The 18229-nt window shown below is 38.7% G+C and overlaps 2 protein-coding genes across 3 annotated transcripts in view; one reads left to right on the plus strand and one right to left on the minus strand.

The window, feature by feature from the left end:
* SIMC1 (SUMO interacting motifs containing 1) overlaps nucleotides 1-2107 on the minus strand; it is a 44236-nt gene extending 42129 nt beyond the window's left edge. Inside the window, exon 1 of one of the 2 annotated variants that reach the window (XM_075209198.1) lies at nucleotides 1643-2107. In XM_075209198.1, coding sequence (XP_075065299.1) covers nucleotides 1643-1783 — 141 coding nt within the window. In that variant the 5' untranslated portion in view covers nucleotides 1784-2107. The remainder of the gene's footprint in view (nucleotides 1-1642) is intronic. The other variant, XM_075209197.1, reaches the window with a different exon arrangement.
* A 7557-nt stretch (nucleotides 2108-9664) lies between these two features.
* Nucleotides 9665-17084, plus strand: THOC3 (THO complex subunit 3). Its single transcript, XM_075209200.1, has 6 exons — nucleotides 9665-9886; nucleotides 11410-11566; nucleotides 12083-12287; nucleotides 13874-14035; nucleotides 14514-14614; nucleotides 16675-17084. Exons 1-6 carry the CDS (start codon nucleotides 9716-9718, stop codon nucleotides 16836-16838), a joined length of 960 nt encoding a protein of 319 aa, XP_075065301.1. The 5' UTR covers nucleotides 9665-9715; the 3' UTR covers nucleotides 16839-17084.
* Nucleotides 17085-18229: the final 1145 nt, after the last annotated feature.

Consider the following 18229-nt stretch of genomic DNA (forward strand, 5'->3'; position numbering starts at 1 on the left):
TATTTTCTCAGAAAGGGCTCATCCAATTGACCTGAAATTTGGTATACTGACATTATTTGACAAAAAAATTATAATAGTGAAGCCAGTTAACTTCCATAAGGTGATGATACCTCGGATTGACTTATGTCCATCCGAAACAGGACTGCCGTTTAAGCTAAGACGGCGGCAGTCCACTTTGAAGGCGGCATTTGCTATGACCATTAACAAGTCACAGGGTCAAACACTTGACCGTGTGGGTATTTATTTACCAGAGCCTGTGTTTGGTCATGGACAATTGTATGTCGCATTTTCACGAGTACGGAGAAGCAGTGATGTGAAACGGCAGGTTATGAATACTGCCCTTCAAGGAAGACTGATTGAGCACAGCGATAAGGTGTTTAGCAGAAACGTTGTGTATCGAGAGGCTTTAGAACAGTAAGACGATGGATATTAAGGATGTGGCGATGAAGATGAAGGATGAGGTGATAGAGAAGAATAATGAGGTGGTGACATGTGGACAAAACCACGTTAAAAAAGGGCGCTTACGTCGGGAAGTACCGCTCTTCCCCTGAGGAGGCCTGGCCTAGCCCCAAATGCATGACAAGAACCTTTTTAACAACTTAAGTAGCTTGATTTGACTAGAATGCATGAGTATCATGCACGGGTTAACTTGTAGAATATAAGGTGTATGTATTTATTTTTTAAATAAGCAATTTTAGCAGTAAATAAAATGCCCACATATGTAGCCATGAGACAAGTGTACAACATCAAATAGTGTTCATTTGTGTGTCAACGTAAAAAAATTGGCACACAAATCAAGTTGATGTACTCTACTCTTTAGTGTTAGCTATGTCTGTCACTTATCAAAACATCATGCTAGAAGAGAAAGTGCTGTAGCTGAAGTTAGCAGCCCTTTTCCCACCTTGTGCTACACATGTTCCTTTCACCTGGCCAGTCTCCTTCAGCTACCCTTAAGGATAAAGCAATTTAACAGGACCAAGTGTCAGCAAAATATAAAATAGGTAAGTGGAGGTGGGAAGGATGCTTACAGCATCATGACATACAACAATGTTCACCTGATGGTCACCTAGCCGTGGTCTTTTCTCCACTCCTTCTGCACATGCAACATAGCATGGCATGACCAATAATTTCAGCTGTAAATACTGACTTCTGTGCTCCTAATTTCACCCCAGTATGGTCATCTTTGCCACATTCGGCAAGTTCATAATATGGGAAGGATTTCTTCAGTAAACTCCATATATTTAGGAGAAGATGGGTAACAAAACAGTTGCATAATATTGAAAAATGGCATTGAAAAAGATTACACAAACACTTTAGAAATAGGTTAGCTTTTAAGTAGAATTGCAGTTTAGCAAGTAGTGTGTGGAGAGGACTTCAGGAATTACCCCTAGCATAGAGTGATCTGAGCAAATAGACCCTACAAAGGCTACTATGTAACAGTCCACTAAAGACAAGGGACAACACCAAAAACTTGGGTCACTTAGCCCACTAATTGAACTTACAACAGATAAAGAGACTAATGCATGAAAATAGTGACTTTATCACTGCTGGGGAAGAGACAACCTTGGGATAACAAGGCTCCGGCAGATGCAGACAATACCCTGCAGAACCAATGTGACAGGTCGGGGCACATCTATGTCACCTGATCACTGGAGGTGTCCGAACCGGTGCCCTCTAGTCTCCAATCTGCCGTGTGAAGAGGTAACCCGGCCTGCTCATCTCCCGTGTCCTCCGAATCAGAGATGACGATAGTCTCGTCCATTCCCCACTCCTGCTGCGCCATCCTAACGGCCCGATTCCCGCGCTGTGGCCGCCCTTAGAGGCATCTACAGCTGAGCAGAGCTCCCCGTCTCTCTCCACTCATACCGGGGGTGACCGCTCACTAATACAATACGGTCAGGTAGCGAAGAAGCCACACCCCCAAGAGCCCCTCTTTTCTACGTTTTGTGTCTGCTGTATCTATATAAACTCCTCTACTGATGCTTGAAATATATCATTATTATGTAAATATGTCTGCAAATTTGCATTTTTTGTGACGTTTGTAATTGTACACAGCAGACTTAGGGATCCTTTCGATATCGATTTGCTGTGGAACTACAATTCCCGTCATGCCCCACCACGTCTGACGTGCGTGCGGTTCCGCGAATCCGGAAGACCGGAGAAGTGGCAGGTTGTGTCCTTACAGGTGTGCAGTATTGAAGTCTGCGGGACGGAGAACACAACGTGTGTGTTGTGCTATCACAAAACCACTGTGACATGTTGGAAAGTATGACAGTAATAGTTGCTATGGAACAAGGGCGATACTAAGAGGAATGACAGCTCCAATCTGCTAAAAGGCATGTCATTGACTATAATGATAGCAAATTGAAATTTTATGTATATTTTTAAAAAAAAATCTAAGACTTCTGAATTATATCTTCCACACACTTATCGCTAGGATGCTTGGTCATGTTTCACATGTGGAATGGCATAAAATGATGGCTGATTACTATGGAATGACAGCTGTTTTATATACCTCGTCAATTCAGAAATATCAATAAAAGGTTGCATTTGTCTTATAGAATACCTATTTCTCCAAGATCCTTACAGCTATAAAACAGCTGTCAATAGTAATGAACCGGCATTCCACATTATGGGGCACATTTAACAAATGACGGTATTGCACTATCGTGCACTTACCGTGAAAATAGGTGAAGGAAGTCTGCAATTGATATTTAAGACAGCTCCGTTCGACTGTTCAATCTTCAAAACCACTAATTTTCGCTGCAGTTCGTTTTTTCTAACATTCACCATTCAACAGAATGGTGACTGCTCCTGGCCGCAATCTAACAAGTCCCGAAAAAACATTTTTTTCGGGAACTTGTCATGTTAATGTACGCCAGCTGCAGCTGGCGTACATGAGGAAATCTAATGCTGTCAGCTCTGCTCCGGAGAGCAGAGCTGGACAGCGCATGTGTGGAGGGATCACATGATCCCTCCCTGTCACTCACAGCTCTCTCTCTGCAACGATAGTTGCAGAGACAGAGAGGGGATCTGTGTACTGGACATGCGCACTTGAAGAGTGAGGAGAAGACCCGGAGACAGCGCTTCCGAAGAGGCAGGTAAGTATGTTTTTTTTTTATCACTGAAACAGCAGTTTTTCGGAACTGCTGTTTCTCTGCACGGCTGTACATAAATGTGAGAAGTAGTTCAATCCTTATCATTGCGATAAGGATTGAAAACTACTTTTCACTTTATGTGAATAATGATAAATGTGCCCCTATGACACTTGTGTAGTGTGCATGTGCATATGCATATGATTTGGGGCGTGGGATTAGGGCAGTGTTTCCCAACCCTAGTCCTCAAGTACCCCTAACAGCAGTGGTGGGATTGAGCCGGTTTGCCAGAACCAATACTTAATTTTAGGCTCGGTTCGGCAAACTGGTGACTACAGGTTGAGTCCACCCTCTTCGTTGGTGGAGGGAGCAGGTTCCTTTTAAAAATAAAAAAAAACCACCTGTCCGCGGCGCCCAGTTGTGGATCCGGGGGGGGGGGGGGAATCACCCCTCCCTAGCAGGGGCTTGCCGCTGGTGGTTGCACACTGTGCAGGTCCATTTGGCAGAGACAGGCAGAGAGAGTGTGCTGCCTGGCCGCTCTGTAGTCAGAGCAGCCGGGACCTGCACATAGTGTGCAGCCGCAGGCAGCCTTAGCTGTCAAAAAGGTGGCGGGGACTAACCCCCATCCCCCGTAAAATAAAATTCTAGAGCTTTCTTTGGCGGCGCCTGCACTCCTCCTCCCTGCTCCATCCGCACTGAATGTTGGGCGTTACATCATCACGCCTGAGGTTCAGTGAGGAGTGGCGCAGAGAGGAGTCTGCAAGCAAGAAGAGAAGAAAGAAGCCTTTAGAAAAGGTAAGTGAAGGAACGGAAGCAGGGGGGGAGCAAAGGCAGCACAGCAGAGTGTGAAGGGGGAGCAAAGGCATCATGGCAAAGTTAAGGGGGAGCAAAGGCAGCATGGCAGAGTGTTTTGAGGGGCAAAAGCAGCACGACAGAGTGTGATGAAGAGGGGCATTACTGTGGCATAATATGAACTGGGGGCACTACTGTGTTGCATAACATGACTCATTACTATTTTTATCTCAATATTGGCAGCATAAAATAAAAAATATTTTGTACACACGCACACCTGGGTGTGACTAGATAACTGCCTTTTGATATTGATATCTTTTTGTATACGTAATACTTACGGTCATAAGGGCGGAGAACCGGTTGTTAATTTATTTGAATCCCATCACTCCCTAACTACATTTTTTCCAAATCTCTTTGCTGGAGCACAGGTGTAATCATTACTGACTGACACATTGTAACAGATCCACAGGTGGTATAATTATATCACTGGTCACCTGGAAAACCTGCACTGTTAGGGCTACTTGAGGACTAGGGTTGGGAAACACTGGATTAGGGAATCTGAAAGAAATAAAGGTGTTTTTATGAGACAAATGCAATTTTTTATTGACATTTCTGTATTGACATGGTGTGCAAAACAGCTCTCATTCCATATTATGTCACTTGTGTAGTGGGGTACAGGTATGTGGGAGCGCATATTCAAAGGATTTAGTGTGTGGGATTAGGGAACCTGGGAGAAAAAGGTGTGTTTGCATTAAGCCATAAAACCATCAGTTTTATTGAAATTTCACATGTAAAATATAACCAAGCAGCCTAGCAATACACTTGTGGAAGATATAATTCATAGGTGTACGATTTTTAAAAACATGCATAAAAGTTTAGAAAATAGAAATAAAAACCAAGCACCAAACATATATCTCATAAAAGTTTATTTTGCTCTCATTATAGTCAATTGGCATTCCTTTTAGTACATTTCTTAAGCAATGTTAAATTAAATGTTTGAAACACAAAGTTAAAAGATGTTATGCAGCTGGACTTTATAGTTGGTGGCCCCTCCTTCCCTCGAAACTTACACTTTATTTGTTATTATTATTTGTATAATATTTGGCCTACAACAATGTTACTACATATAGGTAGTTCTCTTTATGTACTTACTTGGGCAGCATTGTTGATTTAAACATGTTTATTTGCTGAATGATAAACGTTACATTCTGTTACTAAATATGACTGAATTTATTGAAAAATACTTCTTGTAAGGATAAAATCAGCACTGACAAGAGGAATTTCTGGCCCCAGTACCATAACTTCTTGGGGCCCCTTCCATAGCTACCATATGAAGCATGGCCATACCAGGTTGGTGGCTCCTCCCGCTACAGAGGCAGGCCATGGCCCTGCCCTCTTTGCGTCCCTGGATACTATATATTGTATGCCCAACAACATGGAATACATCTTTTCTGGGTTAAAGTTTTCGAAGTATTAGATTGTAGAAAACTTGCACTTTTCACTCTATTCTTGGCTGTACTTGGGATTTTTAGATTCTGAGGGGTATATTTACTAAACTGCAGGTTTGAAAAAGTGGAGATGTTGCCTATAGCAGCTAATTAAATTAGATTCTAGCTATTTATTTAGTACATTCTACAAAATGACAGCTAGAATCTGATTGGTTGCTAGAGGCAACATCTCCACTTTTTCAAACCTGCAGTTTAGTAAATATACCCCTGAATGTTGTTCAAAAAGAATGGATGATGGGGGGACCCAAAAAAATAACAAGGGACTAAAAATGTCATTGTAATGATATTAACTTTACAAAGCAATGACATTAAAGTCTATGTAAATGTCATCAATATGGCATGCAATTTATTTTATAAACAGATGTAAATTACAACTTAAAACATTAACTTTAATTTCCCTTGCTCAACTGAACGTAGAGGCAACTAGGCATGCTGAAAATATTGTTTTCCCTTGCTCAGCTGGATGTGAAGGATTAACACTAATCTGTGTGTATATTAGGGAAATTAGACTGTAAGCTTAAATGGGGAAGGGAGATATGTGAATGACAAATATTCTCTGTACGGCGCTATATAAATAAATGATGATGGTGAGTTTAACTTGTGTTGCGCCTTTTGAACACTACTTATTGTATTTCAGTGTATCTGACACATTTCAGTACAGTTGAAAATTATATATTAATATCAAAATGTTAACAAGTTAAAACCTCAGGCTCAATGGGTATGTAGCCTAAGGATAGCGTCGCACTGGCAATTATTTTCATAACTAAAAAATCTATTTATTTATATGAGCAATTTTCTCTCAGCGAGTAACTACTGCTCAAGATATCGCTGCAGAAACATTTACTTGATTTTATTAGTAAATATGTTCCTATATGTTAGTTGTACACTGGCAAATTTTCAGCTGTGGAATTCCACCGTGGAAAATTGTTGAGTTCATTTTTATAAATGGTTTTTCTACAACTAAAATCACTACTATAATCACTGAATCTTTTTCACTGGCAATTTTAAGGTTTAACATGCTGAGGACAAAAACCACCTTCAAATCGTGACATAACATTAGTTTATACGCTCTGTTTTCCAAAAAGTTAATAAAGTATTTTTATTGCAATTTTTTAGTTACAACATACAAATAACATATTTAACATCTAACTAACATATATCTCTGCCTATGTCGCTATAAACATTATACAGTGATATCTAGTGAACTTTTAGGGTGATGATTTCAACATAGCATTTTTTTTACTACACTTCAGGTCAGATCAATTGAAGCTGCACACGGCTGAGAGCTAACCATCCACCTGGTAAATTCCCAAACCCACCATATCATCCTGATGAGGGTGGATAACATAACTTGATTCATACCAATGGTGCCATATCTTATGGTGTTTATGTATGGCCTTTCTACTTTCATACATGAACCGCTCTCATGCCTCCATACTTCAGTAACTAGATTAATCCAGTGAGGTACACTAAGTGGATCAGTCGCCATCCATCCTCTAACTATAATAACCTTAGGGAGGTTAAGGTCAATATATATTTGAAGTGTGGTTTACTTAAATTTCCTTCTAATGCAGTGCCAGATAGATAGATCCTATGGCATAACAAAAGGGTCACATGTAGTGTGGAGAAGATGCAGTCCCATATTTGGCCCTAGGACTGGACATGACCATAAGAGATGCCTAAAAGTTCCCTCAGTGATACTGCACCTGGGGCACTCCAAAAAGGTGCGCAGTTCCATCGCGTGCATCTTGGTTGGTGTTCAGTATACTTTGTGTACAATGTAAAAATGGATCTGCTGAAACCTAAAACAAGATGTGGCATGTCTAGTACTTCCCACCACCATATTCCACTCCTCATCAGAAAGAACCCCTAGATCGGTTTCCCATTTTATTCAGAACAGATCTAATCCTCTCAGGGACCTGTTTTCCAAAAAGTTATTAGATAACATTGATTTCAGTAAAAGATATCCCAGTAGGGGTTAATTGGCGCTCACCTGAGAGTCCCTCGGGATGACTGTGATTATAAATTTTAGATTCAAAGGGTAAAAGATGTATAGAAACAATCTAAGTACAGATACTCTTCAGCTGCTGCACACCCGTGGTGGATTGCTGTCAGCCACCGAAATTGGTCAAAGACACAAACAAAAAATAAGGGTTACGCTGCTGAATAGGTACAGGATTTAATAATAAATACTGCTGGTGTTCTCTTGAAGAATCAGAAGAGGCACTGGATAACAATTATGTAAGAAAGTGCCTTGCACAGGCACGAAACACGTCAGCGGGGGTTTGCTTGTGAACTGGATTTTGATGTATGATTACCTCAATACTTGAACCCCTTTTTCCATTGGTGTCCATCAGCGTGAGACTACTGTTAATTATTCTCACTACTGGCCTCAGCTCGCTCCAACATTCAGAATCGGCGCGGATATCACACCTGGTAACATATGACAAGATTTGTCTAACATCGGAGCGTGATACACGCGGGTCACGGGACTGGAAGTACGGGTTACCGTTATCAACTATTTGCCCTAAACTCAGGAAGGAGCTGGCTAGACTACTCTTGGAAGTGAGCACTAAGATCCAGGCCATGCAAGATATGCCTGACGGACGTCTGGGATTCAGGTGACTTATTAGCAACTTAAGGAGGAATCTACAGCCTATAAATTTTGCTACTATTGATGCATATTTATCCACATTAAATTGAGACTGTATTTTTATCGTCTCAATTAGACGGTAACTATCAATGACTGGTTTTACTAAGTGTTGGCCACACTTCTTGTTTGGTTGCGCAATCCATTCTATTACTGAATATTATTTGATCCACAGCTACGGCGGCTGATATGTTGCCTCAACTCTAGTTGGAATATTTATGAGATAGTGATAGATATATTGTTTTTATATTGTGTAGCAGTTTTCTGGTATTTGCCAGTACTCTGTGTTGCATATATTTACATTAAATGTTTTAATTGTTATACAGTGCCTCTTCTGATTCTTCAAGAGAACACCAGCAGTATTTATTATTAAATCCTGTACCTATTCAGCAGCGCAACCCTTTTTTTTTTTTTTGATTGATTTCAGTAAAGTTGCATTTGTCTAGTAACTTTATCTACGGCAGCAGTAGAGGGAATCGCTGGTGTGACATCCTCCAATAACATTTAATGGCTATGTATCGAAACATTAGCAGCAATTTTAACTGATTTTTAGTGACATTAAATGTGACATTACCCTTAACTAGGTAAAGTCTAATGTATTTAATTATATGTAATAAAAATGTTAGATAGAAGTACTTAATTTCATATAAAAGTGTGTTTGTTAGAAAAAACTGAGATCTGAGCTATGGAGGAGGGGCATAGTAGGGGAGGAGTCAGGGGAACAAACAAGTTTAATAAGTGCCTAAACTCCTAGTCCCACCTAATATACCCCAATGTCTCGCAGTGTCCCCCAATGGCAGGAAAGAGAAATTTCATTATAACTGTTGTTGAAACAGTCTGCTCATTCACTGTTTCCAATTCAGTCCTCTCATGACACTGCCGTTTCAAATTCAGCACAGTCCTCTCTTACAAATTACCCCATTGGACAAGTCACTCCCTCCCACAAGATCAGAACGCTCATATCCTAATATAATCTGTGCTGTAGTGATATGATTGTCTACAGGTTGTACTATCCATCTCATAACAGGATGAAAAGGAGATGAATATGAAATACAACACAATGCAGACTCTAGTCAGGGGCTGTCTAGAGCCCCCCTCTCCACCTGGGCCACTCTCATAATGGGTTACCTCCATTTTTTACCCTTTAAAATGTTCTTAATAGGCTGCTGGGCCAAGTCTCGCCCACAGGGCTAAACTTTGCTAATCAGTCCCAACCCCTAGTTATCCTTTGAGGTAATCTAAGTATCTAGAGAAGAATGGTTCTGAGATTGTAAGGTGTTACCATATTACAGATGGTCATTGGTTTGATACCTCCATGTGTAATATAGTTGTTTCAAGAGGAAGTCGAATGTTTACTGACAATTGCTGCAGGCTGAATATGTCACTCCATTGTTACTAATTGCAAATCACTTTCCTGAGAGCTGACAATCCTGGCTGTGTGTCTGCTGTATGAAAGACTCTCTCTGTGATTTGCCTAGCTAATCTATAGTTTGGTAGAGCTGCCGTTTACATGCAAAACAATTTCCTTTGACCTCCTCTCAGCAAAACAGAAAGACTTCAAATGGAAGAAAGGGCTGATAACCCGGAAGTACTACCGCTGTTGTCATGGTACTGAGGCGCCGGAAGGTGCGTGTAATGACGCTTCTTCCCTGTGTGCCCTGGAAAACATCATGTCTGCGCTGGGGCTGCAGGAACACTTCCGCGGCAACAACAAGACCCGTGAGTTTCCTGCACATAGCGCTAAAGTGCACTCGGTAGCCTGGAGCTGTGATGGCCGCCGACTCGCATCCGGGTCTTTCGATAAGACTGCCAGTGTGTTCGTGCTGGAGAAAGACCGCCTGGTGAGCGTGCAGTGTACAGTATGAGAGCTCCCCCTTCCTTAACCGGGCATATACCATTCAGCTTACCTGCGGCATGGTACATATGTCACTGACCGGTCTATACCTCTGATTTGACCTCCTGTACAGAACTTTCTTAAAGAGGACTGTAATGCTTCTTAAAAAGATGGACATTTTGTTGTCATTGTGTTTTTGCATCTATACTGCATCAATATCCACTTGCATTCATGCCATCTAACGATTGATTCTGTTGGCTTCTGATACGAACAGGTTAACTTCTTTAAAAAGTTGTAGCCGTTTAAACAGCAATAAAATAGTACTTTAAAAATATTGTCAGATATTGAAATGCAGGGATCTCTTTTAGCAAAATCACAAGTCTGCAAACACCTCCTAAAATGACAATAATTGTCTACTTCATTTTATTTTGTGTCAATAGTGCCATTCTGTGCTGTTCCTTCAGTTTTGTGCAGGCAAAGCATTTATATTCTAACTTTCTAAGGCACACTAACTCCATTTGTAAATGTTTTCCATGTGCTTTATTTAATAGTTACACAGTAATATATTTAAATATTTGTACAGAAAGGCTTTCTGTACATTTTGTGACAGAACTTGTTTCCAAAGAAGTAAATAAGCCAATATTAAGCACCATAGTTGCTCTTTCCAGATCATCTCATATATGTGTATGCTGAAAAAAATAACCCCAACCCCGCCTCCATCTGCAATGCTCCATTTCTATACTGCAAATTGATTTATTTTATTTTCTATCAAAGAAAGAAGGGGAGTTAGCAGCAGGGACTTCTAAGGAACACTCATGGCTGCTTGCCTGCTGTATGTAAACTCACTGTCTCACAAGAAAATATCTTTATCCAAGGACAGAACAAAAAAAAAAAAGAAACTGTTTTTCAAATTTACAACACAACACAAATATGTAAACATAGAGGTTTGTGTACCTTTAATAATTCCACACCATTTAGTAATTAAAAGCAGGTTACACATTTTGTTCTGGTCATTTCAGCCTTGTTCTTACATTACACATCTCTATGAAATAAAGGTCATGTACTATACCGAATACTCAGTATTCGGAAATGTGCCATTTTGTGCTGCTACTGTATTACTATTGTGCACGTGGCCACTTCCCACAGAAATCACATGCTGTGGCATGTTGACGCATGTGAATGGTGAGTACTCAAGCTATGCTTTAGAAGCCACGTTTACGCTGTTAGCAGACATGACACACCTGATGCACTGAATGTAGGTGTAGCTTTCCCACTTGACATAATTTTGAACAAATGCAGATTGCACACATTTGTTGTTCATACTCAAGAGCAACAACTGCTCGGTCTATTACATCAATTGTGTCACAAGCCATATAACTTGCCCCAGATAATTTAAAATAAGTGTACATTAAAAGGTTACAGGATTGGGAACTGCAAAATCCACTGTTGTCTATATTTGTCTGGCAATGATGAGAAAATGACTTGTGATTTCTTAACATTCTATAATACTATATACATCTTTAATTGTAGGTAAAAGAGACTAATTATCGTGGACATGGAGATAGCGTGGACCAACTTTGCTGGCACCCTTCAAACCCAGATCTCTTTGTCACTGCATCAGGAGATAAGACAATCCGGATATGGGATGTTAGGTCTGAAAGGTGCCTCACGACTGTTACCACAAAGGGTCAGTATTCTCACTCCTGCCTTTATGTCACTTTTTTTTTTTTTTTTTTTAAAGTAAATATAGAAGTGATTTAGAAGAGACTGATCAGCATTTAAAGCAGTAGCGTTACAGAAGGTCACTTGGGTGTTCTGCAGACTGTAACTATCCTTAACCATTTCCACTCTCTTCATCTGGAATGTTGTTCAGACAGTGTTACAGCTTTCCATATCCCAGGTATTTTTAAAAATATTCAGACATGGACTTAAAAAATTGATGTTGGAAATTTACAGCTAGAGAGCTGTTCCAGCTACGACATGATAGCATTAACGGCGCCCCAGAATAAGCAATGTGGGATAAAGACCTTAATTAAGTGGTAAATATTTAACTGATATCTTGAGTGATTTGCAATATAAAATAAAGTTTACCTTTATTAGGGGATGCAGAATGACTGGCCCTTTTTCTGTGCTTCTTAATTATTTTGGTCCTTAATTTTATTTCTTAAAATTTGTATATTTAGTAAAATCATTTATTTTTTAGGTGAAAATATTAACATCTGCTGGAGCCCAGATGGTCAGACCATTGCAGTAGGAAATAAGGATGATGTAGTCACCTTCATAGATGTCAAAACACATCGCCCCAGAGCAGAAGAGCAGTTCAAGTTTGAAGTGAATGAAATCTCCTGGAATAATGATAACAACATGTTTTTTCTCACCAATGGAAACGGCTGCATCAACATTCTGAGGTATAAATTCTCTTACTAATCAACAATGAGCCTGTCTATTAAGTCAGATCATGTTAAACTTTCCATAGAGCACTGGTGATATCTGACCATTCACAATCAATTTAAAATACTTGTACCAAAAGCTGTGTGATGAAAACATGGTCATTTTAAATGTAGTTTATTTTAAGCATGGTGCAAAAAAAATAATCCCCATGTCCACATAATGGATCCTATACCTGTATATTCAAAACGGTACACTCCTGTGCTAGGCACCGCTAACATCTGTACAAGCAACTCTTTGGACATCCAAAAAAGTAACTAGTTTATCATTCATAATTTGGAATTGGCCACATACAAAAATAGCTTGTTATTACATTGACGCTTTCAAATTATTATTATTTAACTTTTAAATTCACTTAAAATATCTATTATCTGAAATGCTTTAATTTCCTGATGAAGGTTTAATTTTTTTTTTGAAAATTCTCCTGTGTATTCTCATATTAACTGGTATTAAACTTCTCATTAAAGTAACAGTAATTTTCACAGTTACTATAGGGGAGACTGTTGATGTCCATATGTATTCAATATAAATATGTGTCTGTTTATAGCTCGATCAAAACTGGACAAATTTTTTGTCCCCATAAAAATGCAAGTTCATGGGGCAATCCCATGCCTAAATTGAGGTATGATTTTTATGATGCATTGTCTCCTTTAAAAAATTAAGATCATGACAAAGATGTATTTTATCTGTCTTTCTTTGTATGATTTAAATCTGTTTTCCATAATAGATTACTATAGCAAGCATATATAATAAATTACATAATAAAATGAAAGTAATTTGTGTTCTTTAAAACATCATTAGGTTTTTTTTTAATTAAAATATCCTGCCTGTTGGCAAATTCATAAATTTAACATGAGGATGGAGAGCAAAATGCTGCAAAATGTTTGACAAGTATATGAAAATGGTTTGAACTTTTTATCTGTGATATACATGGCTCGGCACTGTAACTTTCAAATAATATTGAGCCGCAGATTGTAGAGGTCCTAAAGCTGGAAAGAGCTTGCAATACATTATTTTCTGCCATTTTGCTTCCCCCACCCCTCAATGTTAATGTTACTGTGTTAGGCAGTGGTTGACTTGGAAATTTAGAACTGGTGGTATGGAAAATGTATGTGAATGGAATTTTATAGTTTTATAATGAAGGCAGTGGGAGAAGTGACGGTATGACATACCACTTTATACACCTCCACTTTGCCCACTGGTTTTAGGATCAATGAACTCTGCAGCTCAACATCTTACATCAACACTGATTACTTCCTGATAAAGGGGGGAAAAACACCTAAATTGTAACCCTGACGGGATGTTGATGTTGACATGAACAGACTGTCGGTAACAGAGTATCGCTGTTGTCATGTCGGGGGAATTGTTGTCAGGTTTTCTGTAGTCGGGGAAGGGACTACCACCAGGCCTTCAATGTTTACATTTCTAAGTATTTGATAAACTAAACAAAATTTGACTTTAGTTCAGTTCAGTTTTTGATCTATTTATTCAGGTTGCACTATATATTTTACTTGGCACACATCTTAGTGTCTACTTTTTATTTCAGCTATCCAGAGCTCAAGCCAATTCAGTCAATCAACGCTCACCCTTCCAATTGCATTTGCATAAAATTTGACCCTACAGGGAAGTACTTTGCTACAGGCAGTGCGGATGCACTTGTCAGTTTGTGGGACATAGAGGAGCTAGTGTGTGTACGTTGCTTCTCACGGTAGGTACCAACATGTAGCATTGTGCTTTCTGCTGAGTTAAATTGCTGGTTTATTTCCAAGGATGAACATGTCTTCCCTTTGGCTATAGCATGATATTGTAAAACCAAATTATTGCTTGTAAAACTATTTGCCAGGCTCTCTTTCCATTTTACCTGACATGATGCAATTTCTATGCTGTTGACTGGCTTTCTTTCATTTATTCATTAATTTTATTTATCATCATCATTTATTAATATATCGCCAGCAGCTTCTGTAGCGCTTTATTCATTCATTTTACATACTTGCTTGTTCAATTCCCTTTTTTTTTTTGCTACTGTAGAAGTAGAAATTTTTGCTTCAATCTTGCAGAAAACAAATGTTATGTAGAAGCCATGCTATACATAAATGTTTAGTTCAATATTAAGTGCCAATTCCATTGATAATTTTGCCTACATTACTCTGCTGTATTAAATGAAATTCTGGTTTCTTGAGTTCTAGATTGGACTGGCCTGTGAGAACACTAAGTTTCAGCTATGATGGAAAAATGCTAGCATCTGCGTCTGAGGATCATTTCATTGACATTGCACATGTTGAAACAGGTATTCAATTACAATACAATATATGATATGCTAGCAAAAGAGACACTGAGAATAAGGAGTAGTGTAGGAAAATGTTTTTTTATCTGAATGGAGGAGGAACAGTGTAGGTAGATGAAGAGAATGGATCAGGGGTTTAGGAGGGAGATGGCAGACAAGTTTGGGAAAATAATAACCTGAGTTGGAGTGGTGAGTTTCTTAGTATGGGAGTGTATCAGTAGGTGACGTGTGTTTGTGTACACTACCAAGGTTATATCCATGATATTACCTACCATGTGTAACCCTTGCCTTTTGCTTTAGTATGCTGATAAGACTGCATGAAATGTGTTCTGGCTTCCATATAAATTATGTCGTAAACATCAAAATATTGAATGGAGCTGTGATGAGGATTTGGATTATGAGGTTTCCATAATTACTGACACAATATGTTGATGCTGACTGATGGCTACAGGGAGTATAGAAGTTTATGCATTATTACTAAATTAAGAAATACCTATAATCTTTAAATTTTCACATCCTATTGTACAGTAAAAGTTTGAATTTATAAGGCTAAAACTAAGATGAAAGTTGTTCAGCTATTTGTCTCCTCAAATTAGCTCTCTTTCCTCTTAGGCACAAGAAGTCTTTTCTGTAGCTATATCTATTCTTTGATCTTCACAACTATCTAAGCTTTGTACCCTTTCACTATATATGGCATAGGCTCACCATGATCTGCGCCACGGTTAGGCGGCCAGCAACTTACATCCCACTTCGGATGGCACCTGCTCCTATAGTCTTTAACGTTTTGGCTGTTTGCTGATGGATTAAACGTCACAGAGCTAGGAGGCATACAGTTCACATGTAATAAAGCCTATTTAGATTCATGGGGAATGTGATCTTACAGACATCGGTATAATGGTGCCATGGTGACCTATAGTAAACATTGGTGACTTGTTCACTGATGTTCTGTGGGAAGGAAGTGATATAGGTCTTGCTATGTCCAACACAGAGCTCCTAATGATAACATTTTTCTTCATGCTCTGATATGCATACACCAATATGTAACTTATTATCTGGAGGTCTTTCCAAAGAAAGGGCTTTTTCGCATAATTTAGAGCATTATAACTAAAATGCATGACATATTTAGAAAATGATCGCTGAGTTTACCCACACTACTCCTGATAGTCTCTTTCTCACTACATTTTTCCTCACATTGTCTATAAAAGGAGGTGTTTTGTGATTGTATATGTGCAATTATTAACCTTTTCCCTCTGATTTCTGGAATATTCTGAATAACAAGTCTTTGGATAATAAATCATATATATGTTACATACACACACTATGGATTTTAATAAAGGATCCTAAGGGATAGAATCATAAAAGTGGGGTGTTTAATTCTCCACACCCCTTTTTTTTTCTTTAACAATGTAATAGCCATTCATTTAAATAAATACTCCATTTTGATAGGAAGTCATAGCTAAAACTAGTTATTTTACAAAATCCACCAGAAACCTGATTCTTGGCTCGCCTTTGGTTATTGCCATGCTATATGCATTAATTTTTGCCTCCCAATATCAATAAAAGTAAATATTTAGAATGTTTTCAATTCTAGATGTTTGCAAAGGTTGTTTTTTTTTTTTTTCTTTTCTTTCCCACAAGACTACTGGTAATTTAAAGGCCAAATGCACACAGAATATAAAATTCCTTTGTTTAATATATATATATATTTGAGAAAAATCTCAGAAAAGAATTGAAAGTGGTGGCTCTTTGTCTACAGAACATCAAAAGCCAGAACACAGAAGAGGATAATTATAGTTTGTTCTTGGGGGGGAAAAATGAAAGTAATGGGTCCTCTTTATCTTATTTTGAAAGACACTGAAGAGAACCTCTGAGTCCGACATGGTTGCTAACAAAGAAAAATAACTTGTCATTGGTAACACAGTAAAGAAAAGACAATGTCGGACATATTAAGTTCTATCGAGAAATGGAAACTCTATAATATATACATTCCATATAAGATTTAACAAAGCCACACCTTGTACTGATTATGTATGTTATGTTCTGATGTTCATTTATATTTTTAGGTGAGAAGTTGTGTGAAGTTCAGTGCGAGTCTCCCACTTTCACCGTAGCCTGGCACCCTAAGAGATACCTTCTGGCTTTTGCCTGTGACGATAAGGATGGGAAATATGACAGCAGTCGTGAAGCTGGCACTGTAAAATTATTTGGTCTTCCTAATGACTCTTGAAGGACATAGTCTCATTGATAAGTCGTAGCAATGACGATAGGTCTTGAGGAGACAGGGCGAATGGCAACATCTCCAGCGTAAAATGACTGAATACATGGCATGGTTTGAGAGCCTTGCTTTTTCGTTATATGGGTTGACTCTGGAAGTCATTTTAATATTATTACATTATTGATTAAACTGTTTTGTATGGAAAGTAAAGTACAAAAAATGTAGTAATTTTTATTAAACTGTTCTTTATTATATATATACATGCACTTTCACATGTTTATTTTGAAGATTTTTTTCTTTTAACACTGTAGTTTATTCTGTTCCATTTCTATAAATTCCAATGCATTGATGCAAAATTCAAGTTTATAGCACATTGTAGTAATCCTTTAGGGAATAATTGGTACTTCTAGGTTTTAGGTTATATTGCCATATTATCTCTTCCACAGCATACACTTAGGGATAAATTTATCAAGCTGCAAGTTTCCGGCGGGTTTGAAAAGTGGAGATGTTGCCTATAGCAACAAATCAGATTCTCGTTACTATTTTGTAGAATGTACTAAATAAATGATAGCTAGAATCTCATTGGTTGCTATAAAAAACATTTCCACTTTTCAAACCTGCCAGAAACTCGCAGCTTGATGCATTTACTTAGACTGCCTTGTGTTAGTGGACTCCAGAGAGATGAGCTCTGCCTCTGTGGAATGATGACAAAGGATAAAGTGGGAGAGTGTTGAGCTGGGGAGTAAAATGACATTGGGTGTCTGAAAAGTGGCCTGAGAATGAAATGTGCTGCAGTTTGATTTTTTTTTTCCCTCTTAAATTTCTTCCAGTAATGTAGGAGATTTTGGGTTGGGCCTAAACTGCAGCAGTTATGTCATTGGCAAGACAAACATTGTCTGTTTAGGGTCCAAGTTGCCAAAGCACAACTTATGATCAGCTTAGGTGCCTGGCTCACTTGCCAGGATGGTCAGTCACCATCAGGATCTAAGCCCAGTGGTGCACACTTCTGCACTTCTCCTGATGCTTTTTTTTTTGTGTAATTTTTCTTTACTCAAGTTTTAACCCTATAATTAACAGTGGGTTACAAAAGCATTTTCAAGTAAAAGTAGCTAAAATGCATATGATTTTTCGCCATGAATTTCGGAGATAAAGCGTAAGAATAGCATCAAAAAGAGAGAGACAGGGAGAAGTGCATGACCACCAAGGCAACGCCAGTGGGTACAAGAGAGAAAAAGAGGGACTGGTTAAAGAGGAGTACTACCCACTGGAGAAGTAGGAGCTGAGCTTATCAATGGTTTTAGTTTCCCTGCATCCTGTAACGTGAACCATAGACACCATGTGGCATAATAATCTGCAAAGTTATCGGCTGAGGAGAATATCAACTCATCCATTGATCTGTAAAA

This window comes from Mixophyes fleayi, chromosome 4, assembly GCF_038048845.1.
Source record: "Mixophyes fleayi isolate aMixFle1 chromosome 4, aMixFle1.hap1, whole genome shotgun sequence".
In the NCBI taxonomy this organism is placed as follows: domain Eukaryota; kingdom Metazoa; phylum Chordata; class Amphibia; order Anura; family Limnodynastidae; genus Mixophyes; species Mixophyes fleayi.